This window comes from Brachyhypopomus gauderio, chromosome 4 (genome assembly GCF_052324685.1).
Source record: "Brachyhypopomus gauderio isolate BG-103 chromosome 4, BGAUD_0.2, whole genome shotgun sequence".
Taxonomy (NCBI): Eukaryota; Metazoa; Chordata; class Actinopteri; order Gymnotiformes; family Hypopomidae; genus Brachyhypopomus; species Brachyhypopomus gauderio.
In genome coordinates, this window is record NC_135214.1 from 33,863,300 (window position 1) to 33,883,376 (window position 20,077).

Sequence of the window (20,077 nt, forward strand, 5' to 3'; positions counted from 1 at the left end):
GCTGTGGCATTGACACGATGCTCAGTTGGTACTAATTGCCCAAAGTGTGCCAGGAAAATATCCCCCACACCATTGCACCACCACCACCAGCCAGAAATGTTGATTCAAGACAGGATGGATCCATGCTTTCATGCTGTTGATGCCAAAGTCTGACCCTACCATCTGAATGTTGTAGCAGAAATCGAGACCAGACCAGGCAAAGTTTTTACAATCTTCTATTGTCCAATTTTTGAGAACCTGTGCGAATTTCCTGTTTTTAGGTGATAGAAGTGGCACCTGATGTGGTCTTCTGCTGCTGTAGCCCATCCACCTCAAGGTTCGATGTGTTGTGTTTTCAGAGATGCACTTTTGCATGCCTTGGTTGTAATGACTGGTTATTTGAGTTACGGTTGCTGTTCTATCAGCTCGAACCAGTCTGGCCACTCTCCTCTGACCTCTGACATCAACAAGTCAATTGCACCCACAGAACTGCTGCTCACTGGATATTTTCTCTTTTTTTCATGTACAGTATATATTTATATTTTAATATATATATTATTTATTTATTTATTATATAAACGACTCGGCCTTGATTAAAGAATCAAGTTTACAAAATATACTATATATATTTTCACAGCTAGAACTGCGACAAACAAGGAGCACCTGCTGGCTGTAGTGTGGCTCTTCTCTGATTGGTCATTCATATAAATATATATACAAAAAAATATATATAATATTTGAAAATTACATTTTATATGTATTTTGTAAACGGGTATTCTTCTTTAATCAAGCTCAGGGCCGGGTCGTTTTCTACTGCCTTCAGATGCTTTATAAGGTACTGTTAAAAACTGAAAAAAAGTTTTTTAGTTTTTTAAGTAGTTCGAAAATATGTTGCCGTAGCCATTCACTGTAAAACTTTTGCGAGGGCCATTAGACGAATCTCAAACTGGGCTCGCGACGCCACCGCGACGTGATGACGTCACCCCCTGAGTCTTCAGAGCGCGTCGGACGTCAGGCGGTTCAAAGAGGAGGAAAGATGGCGGACAACAAAGGCCAAGGGGATACGGAGAGCGCAGCTAGCATGGAGACGGAGACCCCGGCCGCGGTCAACGGAGACGCCGGAGTCAGACATTCCGATTCCGCTAGCGTCCCAGAAACCGCCCAGAAGGACGGAGGTGACGGACAGTCTCAAGAAAACGTTTCGCAAGCGCCGACACCCACTGCTGACGGTGGCGGAGGCGACGGCGAGAGCGCTGGAGGAGGGGAAGTCGGCATGAGCCGTAGTCCTCCGGACGGGAACGCCAACGTCGAGAGCGCGGAGCCCGCGATAGTCGGGGGAGACGGCGCCGCCGCCGCGGGTATCTCCCCGGCTCCCATGATCGAAGCATCCGCTCCCACACCAGCGACACCCGCCGTTCCGATAAACCTGCTGGATACGTGCGCGGTGTGTAAACAGAGTCTCCAGAGCCGCGAGTGCGAGCCCAAGCTGTTGCCCTGCCTGCACTCCTTCTGCCTCAGGTGCATCCCGCAGCCGGAGCGCCAGATCAGCGTGGGAGTCCCGGGCCCGCACGGACAGGACACGCACATCGGTGAGTCCGCGGCTCGGGGGGGTAGGGGGGTACCGCAGGGTTCACTTTAGCCTGGCCGGTTGTCGGTCTCATCACGCCGGATGATGAACCATCACAGGCGACGGCGCCGCCGATAACGGCCGCGCTAACGTGAGCCTAGCCCGACCGCGCTAACGGGAGCTAACGCGCTAACTCCCACCCAGTGAAGACAGCGGGGCGACGTGAACGTCGTTATTTATGTGTTTATTTTTTAAATGTCACATTTATTAGGGGCGGGTGTCGGTCTTTGGCAGTACGTGAGCCCGCACTAACCTCACCGTCACCGCGGCGGACGATGGCGAGTAGGTGCGATTACAGCTCGTATGCGGGTGTCCGCAGCTGCATAGCAACCGTAGCTAGCCTGCACCGCTAGCCTAGCCTAGCTTAGCTGTAAACAGTGTGAGGAGCTGAAATGTGTTTGTGTGGCAGCAAACGTGTGTTGGTGTGGAGGGTGGCGGGGTTAATTACACCCGGCTCACTCGGCTGCGTAAGTCAAAAATAATGAGATGAATATAACTCGTCTAAAACTAGCCGTGACCCACTCTCCTGGTGGTCATGTTTTTATTTTGGGTCAGACGGCATGAAACACGTTTGTGTTCTGACTTGGCAAGTCGGGGGTTCCGACAAGTTTACTGAGAGTCTTAACGTGTGGTGTGAAAGTGTCGGTCAGCCCGACCTGAGCTCCAGTGTTGGACCCTGTGAAGTGTTCCTCGACTGCCCAACAACACTTGTGTAACATTTACGTGATATCTGCCATGATACTGCAGGTCTATACATTAGTCTGATGTGTGTCTGTCATTCTTGTCAGCGGTTGTCAAAAAATTGGAAGAAAACCACAGACATCCATAAAGCAGCAGGTCTACCCCCATGGTGGTGGTCATTTTTGATGTACTTAGAGCTCCCACAGTGGAATAGTTGTGTCTCAATGAGCCAATCAGTTTCAGGTCTATGTATGAACTGCTCATGGTGCTTTGTTGACTGGGGCAGCATAAAAGAGTCTATTGTGGCATTGATTAGTGTAGTTGTCTGCTCATAGAAATATATCAAGACTTCTTCTTAATGTGATTTAAGAGAATACATGTATTTATTTTCCATAAGGGTCGACCTCAATTTGTCCACTTTCTCGTCTTATTTTTCTTTTGGCATTTAAGGCCGACATAGACCTGACACTGATTGGTGGACGTGTCTTGGCTAATTATCTTGTCTACTAATTGAAATGGAGATGAATGTCTGATGTTGAATAGCACAAAAAGAAATGACAATTTAAGACAATTTTCGCTGGATAACAGACTTTTGATAATGTTTGCATAAAAAAACTGTATCTGACTTGGAGCTGTGTAAAGGTGTCTAAGCAAATGCATTTTCAGAATGGCCATAGGGTCCATTTGCTTATTTGTTCAAAGTGTCTCTTTTGCCTTTGTCTGCTGTCTCATTTATTGGTTTTTCTTTTATTGCTGGTTTACAAGCTTTGTAGCCATTTGACTTGGGAATCTCATGGCTCTTTATGTTTATTTGGATACCTTTCTGGATTACAAAAATGTGCATTTTCATACGCTTTAGGCGATTGTTTACCGTTTTAATATCTGTTTGAGTTGTAGATTCAAGTCATTGAGGGATTATTTCATGTCTTCCTAACATATTACCTGTGTATTCTGAAATATATTTCTTTACAAGACTACAACATGAAGAGCTTACCTTAGTGTGGTAGTAGGGCAAAGGTCAAATGTAGCCTAAAGTTTCACAGGCAAGGTTCATTTGTGACGGAACAGGAAGTATGAATTATACACCATGTGTCGGTGTGCGTTCCTATGCTATGTAGGTCTTGATGACAGAATTTGGATAGTAATTTTGGACCTACATCATGTGTGACTCACGCTGTACAGAATGAAGAATTTTCAGAATTTGTGTCTATTTGTGTCTCAGGTCTGAAAGAGAAGCTTGTTTGGTTTTATACAACTAGCATATTGATTTCATCTATACATAGTAAAAAAAATAAATATGAAGCATTGTGTTGATACTGATCACAAGCCTTCATTTACCAGTCCCACAAGAACTGAATTTTCAGGCAGTTCCGGTGGAAAGGGCTTTGTTTGGATTAATTTACCATAAGCCCTACAGTCACTCTGGTTTTAATTATTAGCCATTCTATGAAGACTGTACCACATTGCATAAGGTGTTTTGTGGAGCACATGTGACTTGGGAGCACATAAGTGCCTCCAGTTAATGAAGGGACTGAGTAAAATCCACTGCAGTGGCCATGCACTTGAAGAACAGAGAGACCATCACTTCTCTACAGTGGCTCTCTTCAGCTGTTCTCATCAGCCAATCATCGACCGGCTGGTACAGCTGGGGTTTAGGGGGAACTGGCTGAATGCAGTAGAAGCCAGTGCAAACCGGCTCAAACCGGCTTGAACCAGTTCTGGCTGTAGCTGGTTAGGTGGGGGGAAGTGAATTGATGGCATATCAAGAAGATTAGGGGGGCTGGGTGGTAAATGGGGGAGGGGAAGAAGTCGTATTACTCAGCATTTAATTTGAAAGCTAGACTAAAATACATTTTAATTAGTTTTATGGATTCATTAAAGCCTATGTAGTACTTTAGCATGGAATTAAGAAAGGGGGGGAGTATCTTGGTAATTGCAGGCTGTCATGAAATGTGAATTAAACCTGATGAATGAAGATTTTGATCAGGACTAATTTTAAAATTAAAAATATACTGACCTATATTCAGGCATGGCAATATATGTCCATCTGAGCTTTTGGCACAATTATTTTACTCGTCTTATTTTGCTTAAGATGCATGTGAATGTTTCCATAATTTTATTTATCTGCTTTAAAAAATTACTGTGTAGGACTATTTTGGATATGCTGGTGTATTTATGTGGTGGGGTATCATTTTACAGTGAAGGATTTCTCAACCTGATAGCTTAAGATAATGATGTCCAGTGGAACATCGCTTACCTATTTTCTTGTGGCTAGTTTTGACTTGCGTTTTTTGGCTAAGTGAGTGTTCTTGCTTCATAAAGTACATCCTTAGGTTAATGCAGCAAATGATGAAAATAGATTTATTGAGTTAATGTGGCTAAATTTACTCCAGTGCTGTACTGTACAATCTGCCTAACTTCAATATTAACAGCAGTTTCTAAGCAGATGTCTCCGTGCTTAAATAATACCAGATTGGAGTCTTGCAAACAACTTTCTAAACACTTCCAGTGAACTGTTTCCGTCAGCAGATATATTGTCAACATATGTAAGTTAAACCACACAGCTGAAGTCAGAGCATCATCTTATAGAACAAGAAGAGGTTAAATCTACAGACTGGAGCTTGTAGTTTGCTACAAAAGATCTGCAGAAATGTTTGATGTTGGAGTGCTTGGGTTGAGTAGGAAAGTGAAGTGTGTGTGTGTGTGTGTGCACGCGCCAGCTTCACTGCACACATGACAACAGCACGTTGTGTCTCACTTTTTTGTGTGTGTGTCTTGTTTTATTCTGATCACCAGTGAATGTTATGAGATGTTTGGTCTGCTACCATGAATACAAACAGACCGACATGGTGGACAATTACTTTGTGAAGGACACCACTGAAGTCTCTAGCACTTCTACAGAAAAATCCACACAGGTAAGCGCGTGTTTAGCTAGAGGCACCTTTGACTCTCCATCACTCCATCACTTTCTGTACTCTGCTGCTGTCTGCATACATACCAATTACAAAGAAAAACGACACAGACATTCAAAATATCCAACGTGGATTTTAATTGTGTGTTTCAACACACCGTGTGTGTGTGTGTGTGTGTGTGTGTGTGTGTGTGTGCATGGCTGTTGGCGGATGGTGGGTGGGTGGGTGTGTTTGGGTGGGCTTGTCTGCGTGTGTGTGTGTTGTAACTGCAGGTATGCACCAGCTGTGAAGACAATGCCAATGCCATTGGGTTTTGTGTGGAATGTGGAGAATGGCTGTGCAAGACGTGTATTGAAGCCCACCAGAGGGTCAAGTTCACCAAGGATCACACAATACGTAAAAAAGAGGAGATCTCGCACGGTACGTCTCCACTCTGCACCTACAAGCAGCTCCGCCAGCCCGTGGAGCCCTTGGATTCGTAAATAAAGACCTTTTTTCATCCTCTTGGGATGTAAAATGTTGAAAGTTCATCTCACTTCATGTGGCGGAGTGTGTGATCTGAGAAGCGGGCGGTGCTCTGAGATTTTTCTCCGCTTGTCCTGGCTTCCCTCCTTCAGGCGGGGCAATTGCAGTGCCGTTGCTATGGTAACAGGCAGAGTTTTGAGTGAGTCAGTTGCTTTGGCCCATGCTGTTCTCGTTACTGTCTCCCTCGCCTTGGTCAGGTCTGGAGAGAGACTCTCAAAACATATGACTGCTCAGGGGTGAGGGAGGGAATGAGTGGGGGTGGGAGTGAGTGAGTGAGGGTGGATGGGGGTGGAAGTGAGTGGGGGTGGGTGTGAATGAGAGAGGGTGGGTGGGGGTGGGTGTGAGAGAGAGGGTGGGTGGGTGTGATGGGGTGGGTGGGTGTGAGAGAGGGTTGGTGTGGGAGAGGGTGGGTGTGAGCTGTGACTGTGGGCCTTGGATTGCTTGATGTGCAGACATCACATGACCTAGATTAGACCGTCGTTACTGAAGCCATTTACATTAGTCTCTGTTGCTTTGCACGGGTCAGCTGAGACAACAGCGGTCAGCTAGTGAGGTGTATGGAGCAGTCAGCTAGTGAGGTGTATGGAGCGGTCAGCTAGTGAGGTGTATGGAGCGGTCAGCTAGTGAGGTGTATGGAGCGGTCAGCTAGTGAGGTGTATGGAGCGGTCAGCTAGTGAGGTGTATGCTTATTGTTAAAGTATTTTCCTTGACATGCTGTAAAGTGGTCCAACTGCACTGGTCCACTGGGTTCCAGTAACACAGGTCTACTGGGTTCTTGTGCTTGGTTAAATGCACTATGGCAGGGCTATGAGGAACATCTTTTGATCTCTTGCTGTTCAGATTCTGCTTATTCATCATGTCTGTGGTTAGTTAGACCACCAGGATCTCTACTGTGTATCAAGGGTGGAACATAAAGTAATACATGTAGTATAATACATAAGTGTAAATAATAAATTCCACCTCACAGTTCTTGTGAGAGCTTGAAAGGCATCTGTGGTGTTTCTGGGCCCATCTGAGCCGCGTGTTCCTCTACAGAGTCGGTCGGTACGTCGGGACAGAGGACGGTGTTCTGCCCCATCCACAAGCAGGAGGCGCTCAAGCTCTTCTGTGAGACCTGCGACAAGCTGACCTGCAGGGACTGCCAGCTGCTGGAGCACAAAGAGCACAGGTCAGCCACGCAATCCTCCGCCCCCCCTCAGTCACGCCCCCACGACCCCCCCACGCTCAGCCTCAACACCCCCACACTCAGCCACACCCCTGCCACCTCACACCACACCAGTCCTCATTTCACCTCAGAAGTCTTTCATTAAAGGGGCCATCGTGAATAGGAAGAAGACACACACGTGCACATCTGGGGCTTTAATCTAGTGGTTTATACAAGGCTGTTACATCAGCTGACTCTGACATTTGGAAATATCAACACCTGCACAGTATATGAAAGATAGCTGTTTTTAACAATGCATAACAACCTAACCAACACTGCTCAGCATCAAGCATCATTGCTGACAGTTGAGACATTCTTAATGTAATACTGTGGTTCACACATGGAGGACAGGCAGGTTGCAGGTGTTAGGCAGTAATGGCACTAGCTTTATTTGATTTATTTTCGCCCCTTGTGGCAGGTACCAGTTCTTGGAGGAGGCCTTTCAGAATCAGAAAGGAATAATCGAGGCGTTAATGGCCAAACTGCAGGAGCGGAGAAATTATGTTCAGTATTCTGCAGCTCAGGTGCAAAACAGGTGGGTGGTGTTCCTTTCCCCTCTGAGCTGTGGTGGTGTTGAGTGTGGCTGGTTGTGACACTGAAATATCATTTCCTTGTTATCACTTTCTTTATTAAATGGTGTGTGTGTATATATACCGTATTTTCCAGACTATAAGCCGCTACTTTTTCCCCCACGCTTTGAACCATGCGGCTTATACTGAGATGCGGCTTATCTGTAGATTTTTCTTCACCCGTCAGGGGGCGGAGCAGAAAGTGAATCAGGTGGTAGGTTAAAGTTGTAAATCACAGAAGAAAGTGCTCCATTTCATTTAGCACATGCAAGCAGCAGACACGACGGAGAAATTTTTTCAAACCAACATGTGTTGTGCCAAATTCCGAGTCCCCTCGTTTGCACACGCATAAATACGCTACAGATGATATTAGGGAGTTACAGTGACTATAACTTAGTTCATTGAGCACTCTAGTTTTGTCCTAGCTAGATATTTAGACATAATACTGCTGTAATACTGCAAAGTCATGGTCAGAGGTGAACTTTGGTATAGCCAGTGTGTTTTTTATTTAAAATAATTAACACCCTTGAGCCAGTGTGGCTTTGGATGTAGATAATGCCGTGCCGTTTGCTGTGATGGATAATTAAAGTCTAGCTCTTATTTATGTATAGAAACATAAATTGACAATATAATCTGTAGCGTCTTTATGCGGATAAACGAGGGGAGTTTCACCACAACACCGGCTGAAAGCCAAAACTGTCGCACATGAAATGCTACAAGCACCGTTCAGAAACTGATCAGTTCAGTTAAATGTACAGTGAGTCCCTGCTTAATGACGGGGTTAGAGGCTGAAAAGTCTGTAATAAAGCAGTTTTCGTCGTTAAGCATGACCCTAGACTTAGATACGCTTTAATCGTAAATACAGTATAGTAAAAAACAATGTTCTTGTGCGTACAGCGTGAGAAAGATCGCGTTGCCGAGATGGGCTGCGGTGGAGGCTGCGCTGCCTCAGCTTATCGTACACAACACTCCACTGTGCTGCCACTGCTCCTCCGAGCACCGCGTGAAATAAAAAAAAAAGTCGGTGGTAACTCTGGTCCATCGTTAACCAGACCCGTCATTAAGCGGGGACTGGCTGTATTCAGTTCAGTAGATGTATGTGGCTTATAGCCCGGTGTGGCTTATACAACATTTTCCATAAAAAAAAAATGGAAATGGAGCTCCTCCTAATGTGCAAAAAGCAAACGTGTGATGAAAGCTTGCCGTGGGGACGCAGCCTCTTCTCCGCCATCACCCTGACTGAGATGTGTGTCGAAATCGCACGGGTTTGACCCAGCACGGCCTTCTCGCCCCAACATGCCCGATCCAACTCATCGGCTCTAACTTTTCATGAGCTGGAACCGCGGGGTGACGACGAAGGAGAACCTGTGCCACACCCCTCAGACATGCCCTGTTTGCTAACGACAGCTTTTGACACACAGATGAATTTTTTTTTAAACAAGTGGTAAAAGTCTTTGTGTCTGTTTTCTCTCCTGCTACAGGTTAAAGGAGGCGAATGAGACTCATAAGAAGGTGGAGCATGAGATTAAGATAGCCGTCTTCACCCTCATCAACGAGATCAACAAGAAGGGCAAATCTCTGCTTCAACAGCTGGAGGTGTGCAGAAATACAAACCCCAGAAATACTGCACACCAGCCAACACCTCTTCCTGCTCTTCCTGCTCTGACTGGGGTTTTTTTGGTGCTTTTCTATGGTTGTTTCTAAAGTTCATTCATGGTAATAACCATCTCTCTGGTCATGGTGCTAACTCCCAGAGAGAGCGTCTCTAGGGGCTGGTCATGGTCCTGACCTGCTCCTCTAGTAGGTGGTCATGGTCCTGACCTGCTCCTCTAGTAGGTGGTCATGGTCCTGACCTGCTCCTCTAGTAGGTGGTCATGGTCCTGACCTGCTCCTCTAGTAGGTGGTCATGGTCCTGACCTGCTCCTCTAGTAGGTGGTCATGGTCCTGACCTGCTCCTCTAGTAGGTGGTCATGTTGACATTAGGTGATGTCCACTGATCCAAAAGGTGCTCTATACCAATAAAGACTCCAATAAAATGGAGGTGGACCACTGAATTTATTCCATTGAGACCTGGAGACCCCAGTGTCTCCCTGTGAGCTCCTTGTCCAGCTGCACATGTGCGCCCGTGTGTGTATGTGTGTGTACGTTTTCCCTCACGTGTGTGTGTGTGTGTGTGTGTGTGTGTGTGTGTGTGTGTGTGTGTGTGTGTGTGTGTGTGTGTGTGTTCCCCTACAGAGTGTGACAAAGGAGCGCAGTATGAAGCTGATCAGCCAGCAGCGGGAGATCAACGCCGTGGCACAGCAGGTCCTGCACGTGCTCCGCTTCACCCACTGGGCCATCAGTAACGGCAGCAGCACCGCGCTGCTCTACAGCAAAAGACTGGTGAGCCCCGCCGCGCCCCGTCCTGCCCCCGCCGCGCCCCGTCCTGCCCCCGCCGCGCCCCGTCCTGCCCCCGCCGCGCCCCGTCCTGCCCCCGCCGAGCCCCGTCCTGCCCCGCCCCATTCACAGTTAGCTGGGCCACAGATGCTGGCCAGATCTCATTTTCTCCAGCAAGCCTGATGGATCCGCCTTAAGCTCTGTGACTGAATTAGTCCTTGAATCCTTTGCTTCTTATGGTTTGTGTTAATCATTGGGCCCACATTTCGAATTGAGGGTCTATACTCTTGTTTTAGCACTTTTGACGTCCTCGGGGCGATGTGGAAGGAGTTTGCAAGTGACGCTGCCTAGATCTCATGCTCAGCCTGATCTGGGATCTGTAACCTACAGCACTTCCAAGAAAAAACCTGGAACTGTGTGAAGGTCTTTAGTCCTGTACGCCATTCTCACAGAGGCCCCTCTAATATGTTTGAATGGTGCCTGAGGCATAGCTTGCGTTATCTCTAATCTGTTTAGAAACCCAACTCCCTGAAATTGTTCCAACAAAGCGTGCAGGGCAGTTCTCCTGAGCTGCGAGGCTGTGTTTGGATAAGCTATCTACATGTGATCTCTGACTGAAATGGCTTAGTCAGTGCATTCGCGCATTGAAAATTGCAATTTAAAAATGATTCAAGGACAGGATAAGGATCTTTGTTTCTGGCGTTGGATTGGCACGCCTCATTTGAAGGATTTCCCTCTGAAAACACGGACACTTCCATTAGGGGAGAGCAGGTGACCCATTATACCCTACACAGCTTCAGCTGTCTGAGGAAGACGAGTTTATACTGTCATACGTATTGAACAAGTTCTACACAGACAGAGTAGAATAAAAGCATTACTGTACAGTAACCTCTGCAAGGTTTTCTGGAGAAATAAGACTGACAAGGAGTTGACTGTGTGTTGCTAGAAATCTGCTAATGCCCGAGTCATCTCGGTGGTGATCACACCTTCTGGAAAGACTGCTTGTTTCTGGGAGCTGTGTATCTTCCAACAGTTTGATAATGCAGGGACTGCATACGTCTTTGTTTGATAAATTCCTGCTGTCATTTTTGGTAGTAACATGCATTTAAACTCCCATCTGACTGGGTTCCCTTTGTTCTGAATACGCAGATCACCTACCAGCTGCGCAGTGCCCTAAAGGCCCGCGTCGACCCGGTACCTGCAGCCAACGGCGCGGTCCGGTTCTTCTGCGACCCGACCTTCTGGGCCAAGAATGTCGTCAACCTCGGTAAACACAACGTTGCTAAGAAAGCCATCAAATGATGGTAATGGGCATTTAATAATAACTATTATATAACAACACAGTAAGCTCAGTGACACAGTAAGCTCAGTCACCACAGTTCAGTGACCTCCTTCAAAAAAACGAGAAGCCTGTTAAACCTTCCCAGTAAGCTGTGAGCTGTCTGGCCCGCCTCAGGAAACCTGGTGATTGAGAAGGTGCCCCCACCGCCCACCCACCCTCCCAACATGATGATGGGCCAGCAGCTGTCCCCGGGCCACGGGGGTCCGGGCAAGCACCCGGGGCAGATCAACCTGGCCCAGCTGCGTCTGCAGCACATGCAGCAGGCCGCCTTCGCCCAGAAGCAGCAGCAGCAGCAGCACCACCACCAGCAGCAGATACAGCAGCAGATGAGAATCGCCTCCCAGATGACCCAGCACCCCCGGCAAGGGGGGCCTCCACAGATGATGCAGCAACAGGTGACTGGGTGTGTGTGGGAGCAAACGTGGTGTGTGTGTGTGGGAGTGTGTGTGGGAGTGTGTGTGTGTGTGTGTGTGGGAGTGTGCGTTTGCTGTGTGTGTGTGTGTGGGGGAGCAAACGCGGTGTGTGTGGGAGTGTGTGGGAGCACGCGTTTGCTGTGGGTGGGTGGGAACGCGCGTTTGTTGTGTGTGTGTGTTGGAGCACACGTTTGCTGCGGGTGGGTGGGAGCGCGCGTTTGTTGTGTGTGTGTGGGGTGTGGGTGGGTGGGAGCGCGCGTTTGCTGTGTGTATGTGTGGGTGGGTGTTTGCGTGAGAGAAAGAGACTGACTGATTATTACATGGAAAATAGCCATCACTTCTTAAAACCTAAATATAGTAACATCCATATATGTTTTTTGTTGTTGTTGGTGTTTTTGTTTGTGTAACTGGCACATTGTCTCTCTTTTAGCCTCCCAGACTCATCAGCATGCAGTCGCTGCAGAGGGAGGGGGTTAACGGCTCCGCCCACATGTATCCCCCGCCCCCTCACCTGCGCATGTCTGCGCAGAGCCGCATGCCCGTGGCACAGCCCCGCCTCAACGGCCAGCCCTACCCCATGATGCAGCCTCAGCTCCAGAGACAGGTCAGCGTCTTGATCACACCACAGGGCTGCTGCTGCTCCTGTGGGTGTGTGTGCTCGTGAAGACTTCAGTTCCACCTCTGACCCCTGACCCCGCCTGCCTCTTCTGCTACTTCTGAAGGGCCTTGATTTGGGGGTTTGGCTGTGTATGGGCTCACTGGGCTTAAGGCTTGGAATTGAAATCTCCATGTGTATGAGTGGAAGCTTCTGATGTAAACAGCTGTGGAGCTTTTATGAGAAGGTGTAGAGTTTTGATGCTAGACGTTAGATGCCGTTATATATTGTAGTCATACTAGTTTGGTTGTTTTTCTAAAGCTTGTTTTTTTTAAAGCATCTTCAGTGTTCTAAACATAAAGTGAAGGCCTTGTTATCCTAGCTAGTTACTTGGAGGCCTAGCTAGTTACTAAGAGGCCTAGCTAGTTACTTAGTTAGCTAGATGAATCATGGTGTGTCCAATGATAAATCAGTAAACTGGTCAGTACTGTTGTTGCGTAGTCGGTGCTCTACCACTGATTTCTGATGTTCTAGTGCAAGGGTCTTCAGCTCCTGTCCTTCAATCCGGTCCTTAAAATTCTCCTAAATTGTAGTTTTGGTCATAGAGCACAGATATTTAAAGCTCTTAAAGTGCAGGTTTTACTCATGTTCACGCTCCTTTACCGAGTCATGATTGTGGACGTGGAGGGACAATCGGTTAGATAAAACCGCTTAATCGACTAGAAGCCATGTTGAGGACCGGATATTCGGGACTCAAGGTCTGGAGCTAAATGCCTGTGTTCTAGTGTAATGGTGTGGGAAGGTCCAGTCTCTCAGACCAGGTGCTTGTCGTCTTTCCTCAGCTTTTTAACATCCCTCCTCAGCCTCCCTCTGAAAACGACCGTGTTCTCTCCAACCTCCTGCAGCATTCCAACCCCGGCCACGCGGGGCCCTTCCCCGTTGCATCGTTACACAACATCAGTGCTGCCAACCCCACCAGTCCCACCAGTGCCAGTATGGCCAGTGCTCTCGGCCACCGGGGACCCACCAGCCCTGTGGTGGGCCCCATCGAACTCATTCCCTCCGTCACCAACCCCGAGAACCTGCCCTCCCTCCCAGACATCCCCCCCATCCAGGTACTCTCAAGCCGTAGCTACCACCAGCCCCCTGTCCTTCTCTCTGAGCGGTATGCAGTGTTGCCTTGCTTAGAACACTAAATACTACAGTTGTTTTCACCCACTGCCAAGACAATTTTCTAAGAATTTTGCCGTTTAAAATCACGCTTGCTGATTGCGATCTTTCTGTATAGTTGGAAGATGCAGGTTCCAGCACGCTGGACAATCTCTTAAGCCGGTTCATCTCTGCTAGCACACAGCCGCCATCTCTGCCTCCCACCAGCAGCCTCAACCCCTCACCAGGACCTTTAATGCACTCTCCTGGGTCATCAGGTGCGTCTCCTGCTCCTCCTACCACAGCCAGAAGGTCGTCCTCCCTCCTGCATTGTGTCCTTGGTGCTGACAGCTTAGCCGCCAGTCACGATGATGTAAGTGAGAATGAGCTGCATTTCCTTTGGGCTGTGGAGGTTGAGTGTGTTGGTGTCCGTCTCTCCAGGGTTATCCACCTCGCTCACCCCTGCACGACCGTCCAGTTCCTCCAGCACAGGAAGCCGCGGCAGGTAAAGGGCCCTCGGTGCCTGTGCTCACGAGCGCACGCACAGTAGCTAGTAGCTCTAGTGTCAGACAGCGTCCGCGTCCCCTTTGGGGGATTAAAAAGAGAGGAAGAAGAGGAATTGTAGACAGCTGGCCGTTGTAAATAGTTCTTGGTAATCCACGTGTGAAGAATAGCATTGTGTAAGACGGCATACTGACCGTACGTGTCCGTCTGCGCGTGCTGTAGCTCTGGGTCTGCGGGTAGGTCCGGGACGGGCGGCTCGGCGCTGGAGCAGGTGAAGGTGAAGCAGGAGCCCGGAGTGGAGGAGGAGTGCGGCTTCTCCGGAACCAACGTCAAGACGGAGCGGAGCAAAGACGGCCGACGGAGCGCTTGCATGGTACAGAACAATCACACACAAGCGCTCCTCTGGTCTTGAGCGGCCGTTAGGAGCGTCTGTCATAAATGCGGCAGAACTAACGTGTCGTTGGTCAATATGAATCTTGAATGACTCCTATAAAATGTTTCTGACCAAGTCTCATCCAGGTGTAGTGATCTGGAGATGAAGGCGTGATGTTCCGTCCTTCGTTAGAACGCTGCGCCTGCATATGTGGCTGTCATGAAGAACAGTGTGTTCAGCTGCTGCAGTGTTGGTTTTCTCCTTCTCTGTAACCTTCTCTTCTGGCCCATTAGATGAGCAGCCCAGAGGTCAGCGTGACACCTCCTCTCCCGGTCCTGGGCACCGTGTCCACCGGTTCCGTGCACGACGTCCTGAGGAACCTGGGCGAGAACGTTAAAACGGAGCCACGAAGCGACGGTCAGACCACGTCCTGCAGCGGAGGAGGAGGAGGAGGTGGTGGAGGAGGAGGTGGTGGAGGTAGAGGCAGTAGCTCTGCGCAGGACCAGAAGGACAAGACCTCCAGCACGGCGGCGTCCAGCAACACCTCTCCTCTGACCAACGGCAGCGCGGATGCTGTGGGCACGCAGACCACGGCCACGGTGAAGGTCTCCAAGGGGGAGGGAACCTCCGCCAGCTCACAGACTAACTGTGGTGCCAACAGCCAGCCCAGTGCCGAGGGCAAGGAGGACGACCCCAACGAAGACTGGTGTGCGGTGTGTCAGAACGGGGGAGAGCTGCTGTGTTGCGACCGCTGCCCTAAAGTCTTCCACATCACCTGTCATATCCCCGTCCTACGCTCCTCCCCCAGGTTAGGCCACGCCCATGGCGTCCCAGCACAACCACTGTTACAGTGCAACGGAACCATTAATTACAGTGTAATATGTTATCAGTGTGTATCTTTCTACTTATTCGATATCATCAGTGTGCGTACACTTAATGGTCCACTGTAATGGTATGGGAACGTTTAATGGTGCACTGTAATGGTGTTGGGGGGGGGGGGGGGGGGGGGGGGGGGGGGGGGTTAGTGGTCCACTGTAATGGTGTGGGGGGGGAGTTAGTGGTCCACTGTAATGGTATGGGGATGTTTAGTGGTGCACTGTAATGGTGTGTGTGTGTGGGGGGGGTGGGGGGGTGGGGGGGGGGGGGGGGGGGTTAGTGGTCCACTCTAATGGTATGGGTGGGGTTAATGGTCCACTGTAATGGTATGGGGATGTTTAATGGTGCACTGTAATGGTATGGGGGGGGGGGGGGGGGGGGATTAGTGGTCCACTGTAATGGTGTGGGGGGAGTTAGTGGTCCACTGTAATGGTATGGGGGGGTTTAGTGGTGCACTGTAATGGTGTGTGTGTGTGTGGGGGGGGGGGGGGGGGGGGAGTGTTAATCATGGAATTTCCCACTTGCAATCCAAAGTTTCTGTAGTTGTCGCTTTCGTTTTTGGAAGTCACGTTCTGTCTGTTGTCTTGTGCAGTGGAGACTGGATGTGCACATTCTGCAGAAATCTGACCAACCCAGAGATTGATACAACTGCGACGATGACCCTCCCGTTAAGAAGGACAAGAGCGAGAGGAACCTGAGTTCTGAGGACCAGAGAGTGAGTTTCCCCTGGAGAACCTGACCAAAACACACAAGCACCAACATCCTTTTGACATTTTGCCATTTCCTCTTTTTGATGTCATTTTGACTGTCATTAGTTGTTTAATACAACATATCAAAGTTAGACCCATATGTCAATGATAACATAATTTTTCAGGTTTGTGGTTTGATGTAATCTGTTGTTTTCATCTCATCCCCCCTCTCTCTCTCTCCGTCTGATGTTCCTGCTCTGGGTTGGGGCTCCTGCAGAGATGTGAGCGTCTACTTCTCTTACTTGTTCTGCCATGAGCTGAGTGTGGAGTTTCAGGAGCCAGTTCCCTCCTCGGTAAGCTCTGCGCCACGCCCCCTTCTCTCCTGTGACGCCACGCCCCTTTCCCTCCCATGATGGCACGCCCTTCAGCCTCTTCGGGCCTGGGCTGACATCAGGGTTTCTCTACTTTCATCTCTTCAAATGGCCGTACTCGAAACAGCGCCTGATTGCTTTAGCATAGAGGCTAAACAAACAGCATGACTAGCCAGGCAGTCAAAGGGTTAAATAATTTGGTATATTCATATTTTATTTTTATGGAGACATAGAAAGTGCCCTCTTTTTTTAAGAGCCAAGAGATGTCTTCCATAAAAAAAGAAAAAAAATTGGGGAATTGTCCCTGGATAAATAATCAAATAGCTATAATAAAATCAGCTTGATCATAAAAGTTTTCATTGCACACAGTCTTGTCTGTCGTGCCCTGCATGCACAATGAATCTTCCCTCACAGGGACACCCAGCAACAGCGTCTAACCCGTCCAACCCCCTCTGGCCCCGGTCTGAACGCCGTGGCGCTGTGCATCTCTCCTCTTACCCCCACAGGTGCCCAACTACTACAAGATCATAAAGTCATCCGATGGACCTGAACCTGGTGAAGAGGAAGCTACAGAGGAAGCACCCACAGCACTACCAGAACCCCAAAGACTTTGTGTACGGACGTCCGGCTGGTCTCAGCAACTGTGCCAAGTACAATGAGGTGAGTGGGGGCGTGTCCATGCCACCTGGGCCTTGGGGGCTTGTTGCATGCTGGGACATTCTCATACTCTCCGTATGTGTGTGGGGGGGACAGCGGTGATGGATGCAGTACGCTATCTGAGAAGGAAGTGTTGTGTTTTTTTGCATGCGTTTGCCGCACCGTGTGGATTTCACATGTGCAAATGTCCACACTAACCGGAGAATGGACACCACAGGACTGAATATTTTTGACACATCTGTGTTGTGCACATTGTGATGCTAATTAATTCAAACTAACACCTTTCCACCAAACTGGGATTGTAAAAAATTGGCATTTGATGTTGTTGCTTGATGTTGAATTCGCCATAAATGTACTCACAAAAAGATTTTCTGACTGCATTTGTGGCGATCTGAGAAAGGGAAAAACTCTCTGAGGACGGAACTATTTTCTTATACAAATGACATCACGTCTGGTTGGTATAGTGCAGTGGGTACCAACCTTCCCCCATGGTGCACTGGGGATTAGACCTCATGCGGGTTTAGACCTCTGTGCTACACCAATAGTCCTTGGACAAGACTCCAAGCACCATACGTGCCTACCTAAGTAACAAGCATCCTAAGTGCTTGAAACATTAAGTTGTGCTGGAGTGCCAAAGATGTGTTGGTTCTTCACCAGTGTTCCCATAACATCTTGTTTGAACATATCTGTTTCACCTGATCAAAATGAGAAGGTTAATAATATGAAAACGATGTAAAAAACCTCCAACCTCAGACTTTCTTCCTCTTGTCCTGTCTGTGATCTGTGGCTGAAGTCTTTGGAAAGGCTGGAAATCATATCCGAAATTCACAGACACTCAAGGCATTTCCAAAGACCATTCATTATTGCAACTTATTTTGAAGTTCATTATGGTTTTATAAAGACTACATAGTGTTTTTTTGTTTTTTTTGTTTATTTGCCGTTTCTGTCCCCAGTGTATTTGTTGAACAATATTTCAGCAGTTTCAGTAGTGGTCAGAGTGCTGGAAGTGGCCTGGTTAAACGTCTATAGCTTCTCTATCCTGCCGGGTTTTGAGGATAGTGGACTGTATATTTCCATAGTTTTATTCTGGATTAGACAATGTCTTGATGATCTGAGTCTGATAATGTGAGTCTTATTGATATTCTGATTGTTTGAGACTGACTTAGTGTCTTAATACTGACTGTTGGCAAGTATAGGTATAGGGGTCACGGTAAGATTCACATAGGAATGAGTGTGTCAGAGATTAAGTTCTAGAGGGACAGGAAACCATAGCGCATAGGCGTTTCATTAATTGTGTGTGTGTGTTAGGCCATTGGGGGAAAAAAAACTACATTACAGCATCAAGACCAAAACCATCAAAAAATTAAAAAATTTGTTTTCCTAAATAAGCCTGATCATTTAAGATCAGAAGGCTACCAAAGGCTTTGGCACCACTGGAATGACCCTCTTCTGTCTGTTAACTTTCTAGTAGCTTTCATCTGTGATGAGCATTCATGGTGTTTATAAGCCTTATTCTATAAAAGCATGAGTTTTTGTCATAATTTGATCTTTAAAAAATTACCATAAAAATAGAGATTTTTCAGTATAATCGATTTTGCAATAGTATTTTTACTGTCTTCAGATGACCTTGAAATACCTATGATGGTATTTATGTCAAAGAAGCACTATATACCCGATATACAATAAAAAAATAAGATATTTGCTCCTGGCATAAAAAGTATTCATTCAGGCCTTCGGGAATCCAGTAGTGTTGCATTAGAAAAGGGATTTTTTCCCCTGCTGATATATATATTTAGATGGATAAAGCAAAGGTGAAAAAATTGCTGAACGTTTAGAGTTCACAGCCGTGACTTTTTGAGCAAACAAAATATTGTGCTCCTTGGACATTTTGTGCTCCTCAAATATAGCTGAGGTTGTCCCCTCTGTATAGATTGTATAAAATCTTTCTTCCCCCCTTTGTGTTTTTTCTTTTTCTTTTTTTTCCACTTTATTGTACTGTTATCGCCCCCTTTTTTAGATGTCTCGAATAATCCAGGTATATGATGAGGAGAAACAGAGTAATGTGCAGGTAAGCCGTGCCGTAACACACACCGATGGAGGGTCTGGGCTCAGCTGCGTTGAGGAGCGGCCTTTTGGAGCTTTAACCTCCTCTAATTCTCCCCTCCTTCTCTTCACTCCTTCGTCTCTCACTCCTTGATGTCTTCGTCTCCTCCATTGTCCCTCCCTCCCTGCTCTCTCTCTCTCTCTCTCTCTCTCTCTCTCTCTCTCTCTCTCGTAGGCCGACTCTGAGGTGGCCGAGGCAGGAAAAACCGTGAGCGTGTTCTTCGAGGAGAAGCTGGCGGAGATCTACCCCGAGCAGAGTTTCCCCGTCGAAGCGGAGAAAAGATCACGAGCGGAGGGCGATGGTGAAGCGGAGGGCGAGTCAGACGACGATTTTGTGCAGCCAAAGCGGAAGAGGTTAAAAGGGGAGGAGAAGTTGATGCATATAAAGTGAAGTGGGTCCTGCAGGAAGTGGGAACCACACAGAGTGTTATGGTCTTCCTCACAATCTCCTCATTCTGCTCTGGCTAGCTCAGATGCTGGACCCAACGGTATTACATTACACAGCTCTAATTTATGTTCTACTTACCATGAAGGTTCGTTGTAAATAAGGCGGAACATCAAAAGATTAAAGAGCCTTTTTTCCCAGCTTTTTTGTGGGGGGGTGGGGAGGGCAGGGGTCTCTAGGGGAGTAGAATATTGTCTCTGGTCTTTGTCTCATCGGTCGATGCTGACAAGGAACAAATTTACGTATTTAAAATGGAGTTTACTGAGACTGGTTAAGTAAATAACTGCTTATTTCTTTTCTAAAATATCATTTATGACCATGTTTGTAAATCTGTTGTGAACGACGCTTTATAAAGAACTGAACCTTTCTTCCCGCCCTTGTCTTGATGTATGATATACGTTTATGGCTTCCCTGCTCCTTGTATACGTGCATTTGTTCCGTTTCAGTTTGCGCTCTACTGTAAATACTTGAGACCAATTTGAGAGCTGATAATGGACTGAGTGGTCATTTTTTCCAATAAAATTGTCACCCCTGTATTTTCTCAAATGGTGTCAATCTCAGACTCGCATGACAGATATGTGGAAAATGTTTGTATGCAAAGAATATAGAGCCAAGGTGAACATTTCAGGTGTGCAGAGGTGCTCTACATGTATGGAAAAATAATGACTTTGATTAGTCTGCTGTAAC

At 47.6% G+C, this 20,077-nt stretch overlaps 1 protein-coding gene across 1 annotated transcript; it reads left to right on the top strand.

The window, feature by feature from the left end:
• The first annotated feature begins 985 nt into the window (after nucleotides 1-985).
• On the top strand, nucleotides 986-19,926 carry trim33 (tripartite motif containing 33). The gene is given in 23 exon segments (XM_077004157.1): nucleotides 986-1,568; nucleotides 5,084-5,202; nucleotides 5,472-5,619; nucleotides 6,760-6,892; nucleotides 7,347-7,463; nucleotides 8,979-9,093; nucleotides 9,733-9,879; nucleotides 11,023-11,140; nucleotides 11,330-11,610; nucleotides 12,059-12,232; nucleotides 13,129-13,338; nucleotides 13,512-13,650; nucleotides 13,814-13,877; nucleotides 14,117-14,249; nucleotides 14,543-15,057; nucleotides 15,718-15,764; nucleotides 15,767-15,840; nucleotides 16,092-16,112; nucleotides 16,114-16,167; nucleotides 16,692-16,718; nucleotides 16,720-16,845; nucleotides 18,860-18,910; nucleotides 19,121-19,926. Coding segments are annotated over 23 exon segments (3,582 nt in total). The 5' UTR covers nucleotides 986-1,015; the 3' UTR covers nucleotides 19,337-19,926.
• Nucleotides 19,927-20,077: the final 151 nt, after the last annotated feature.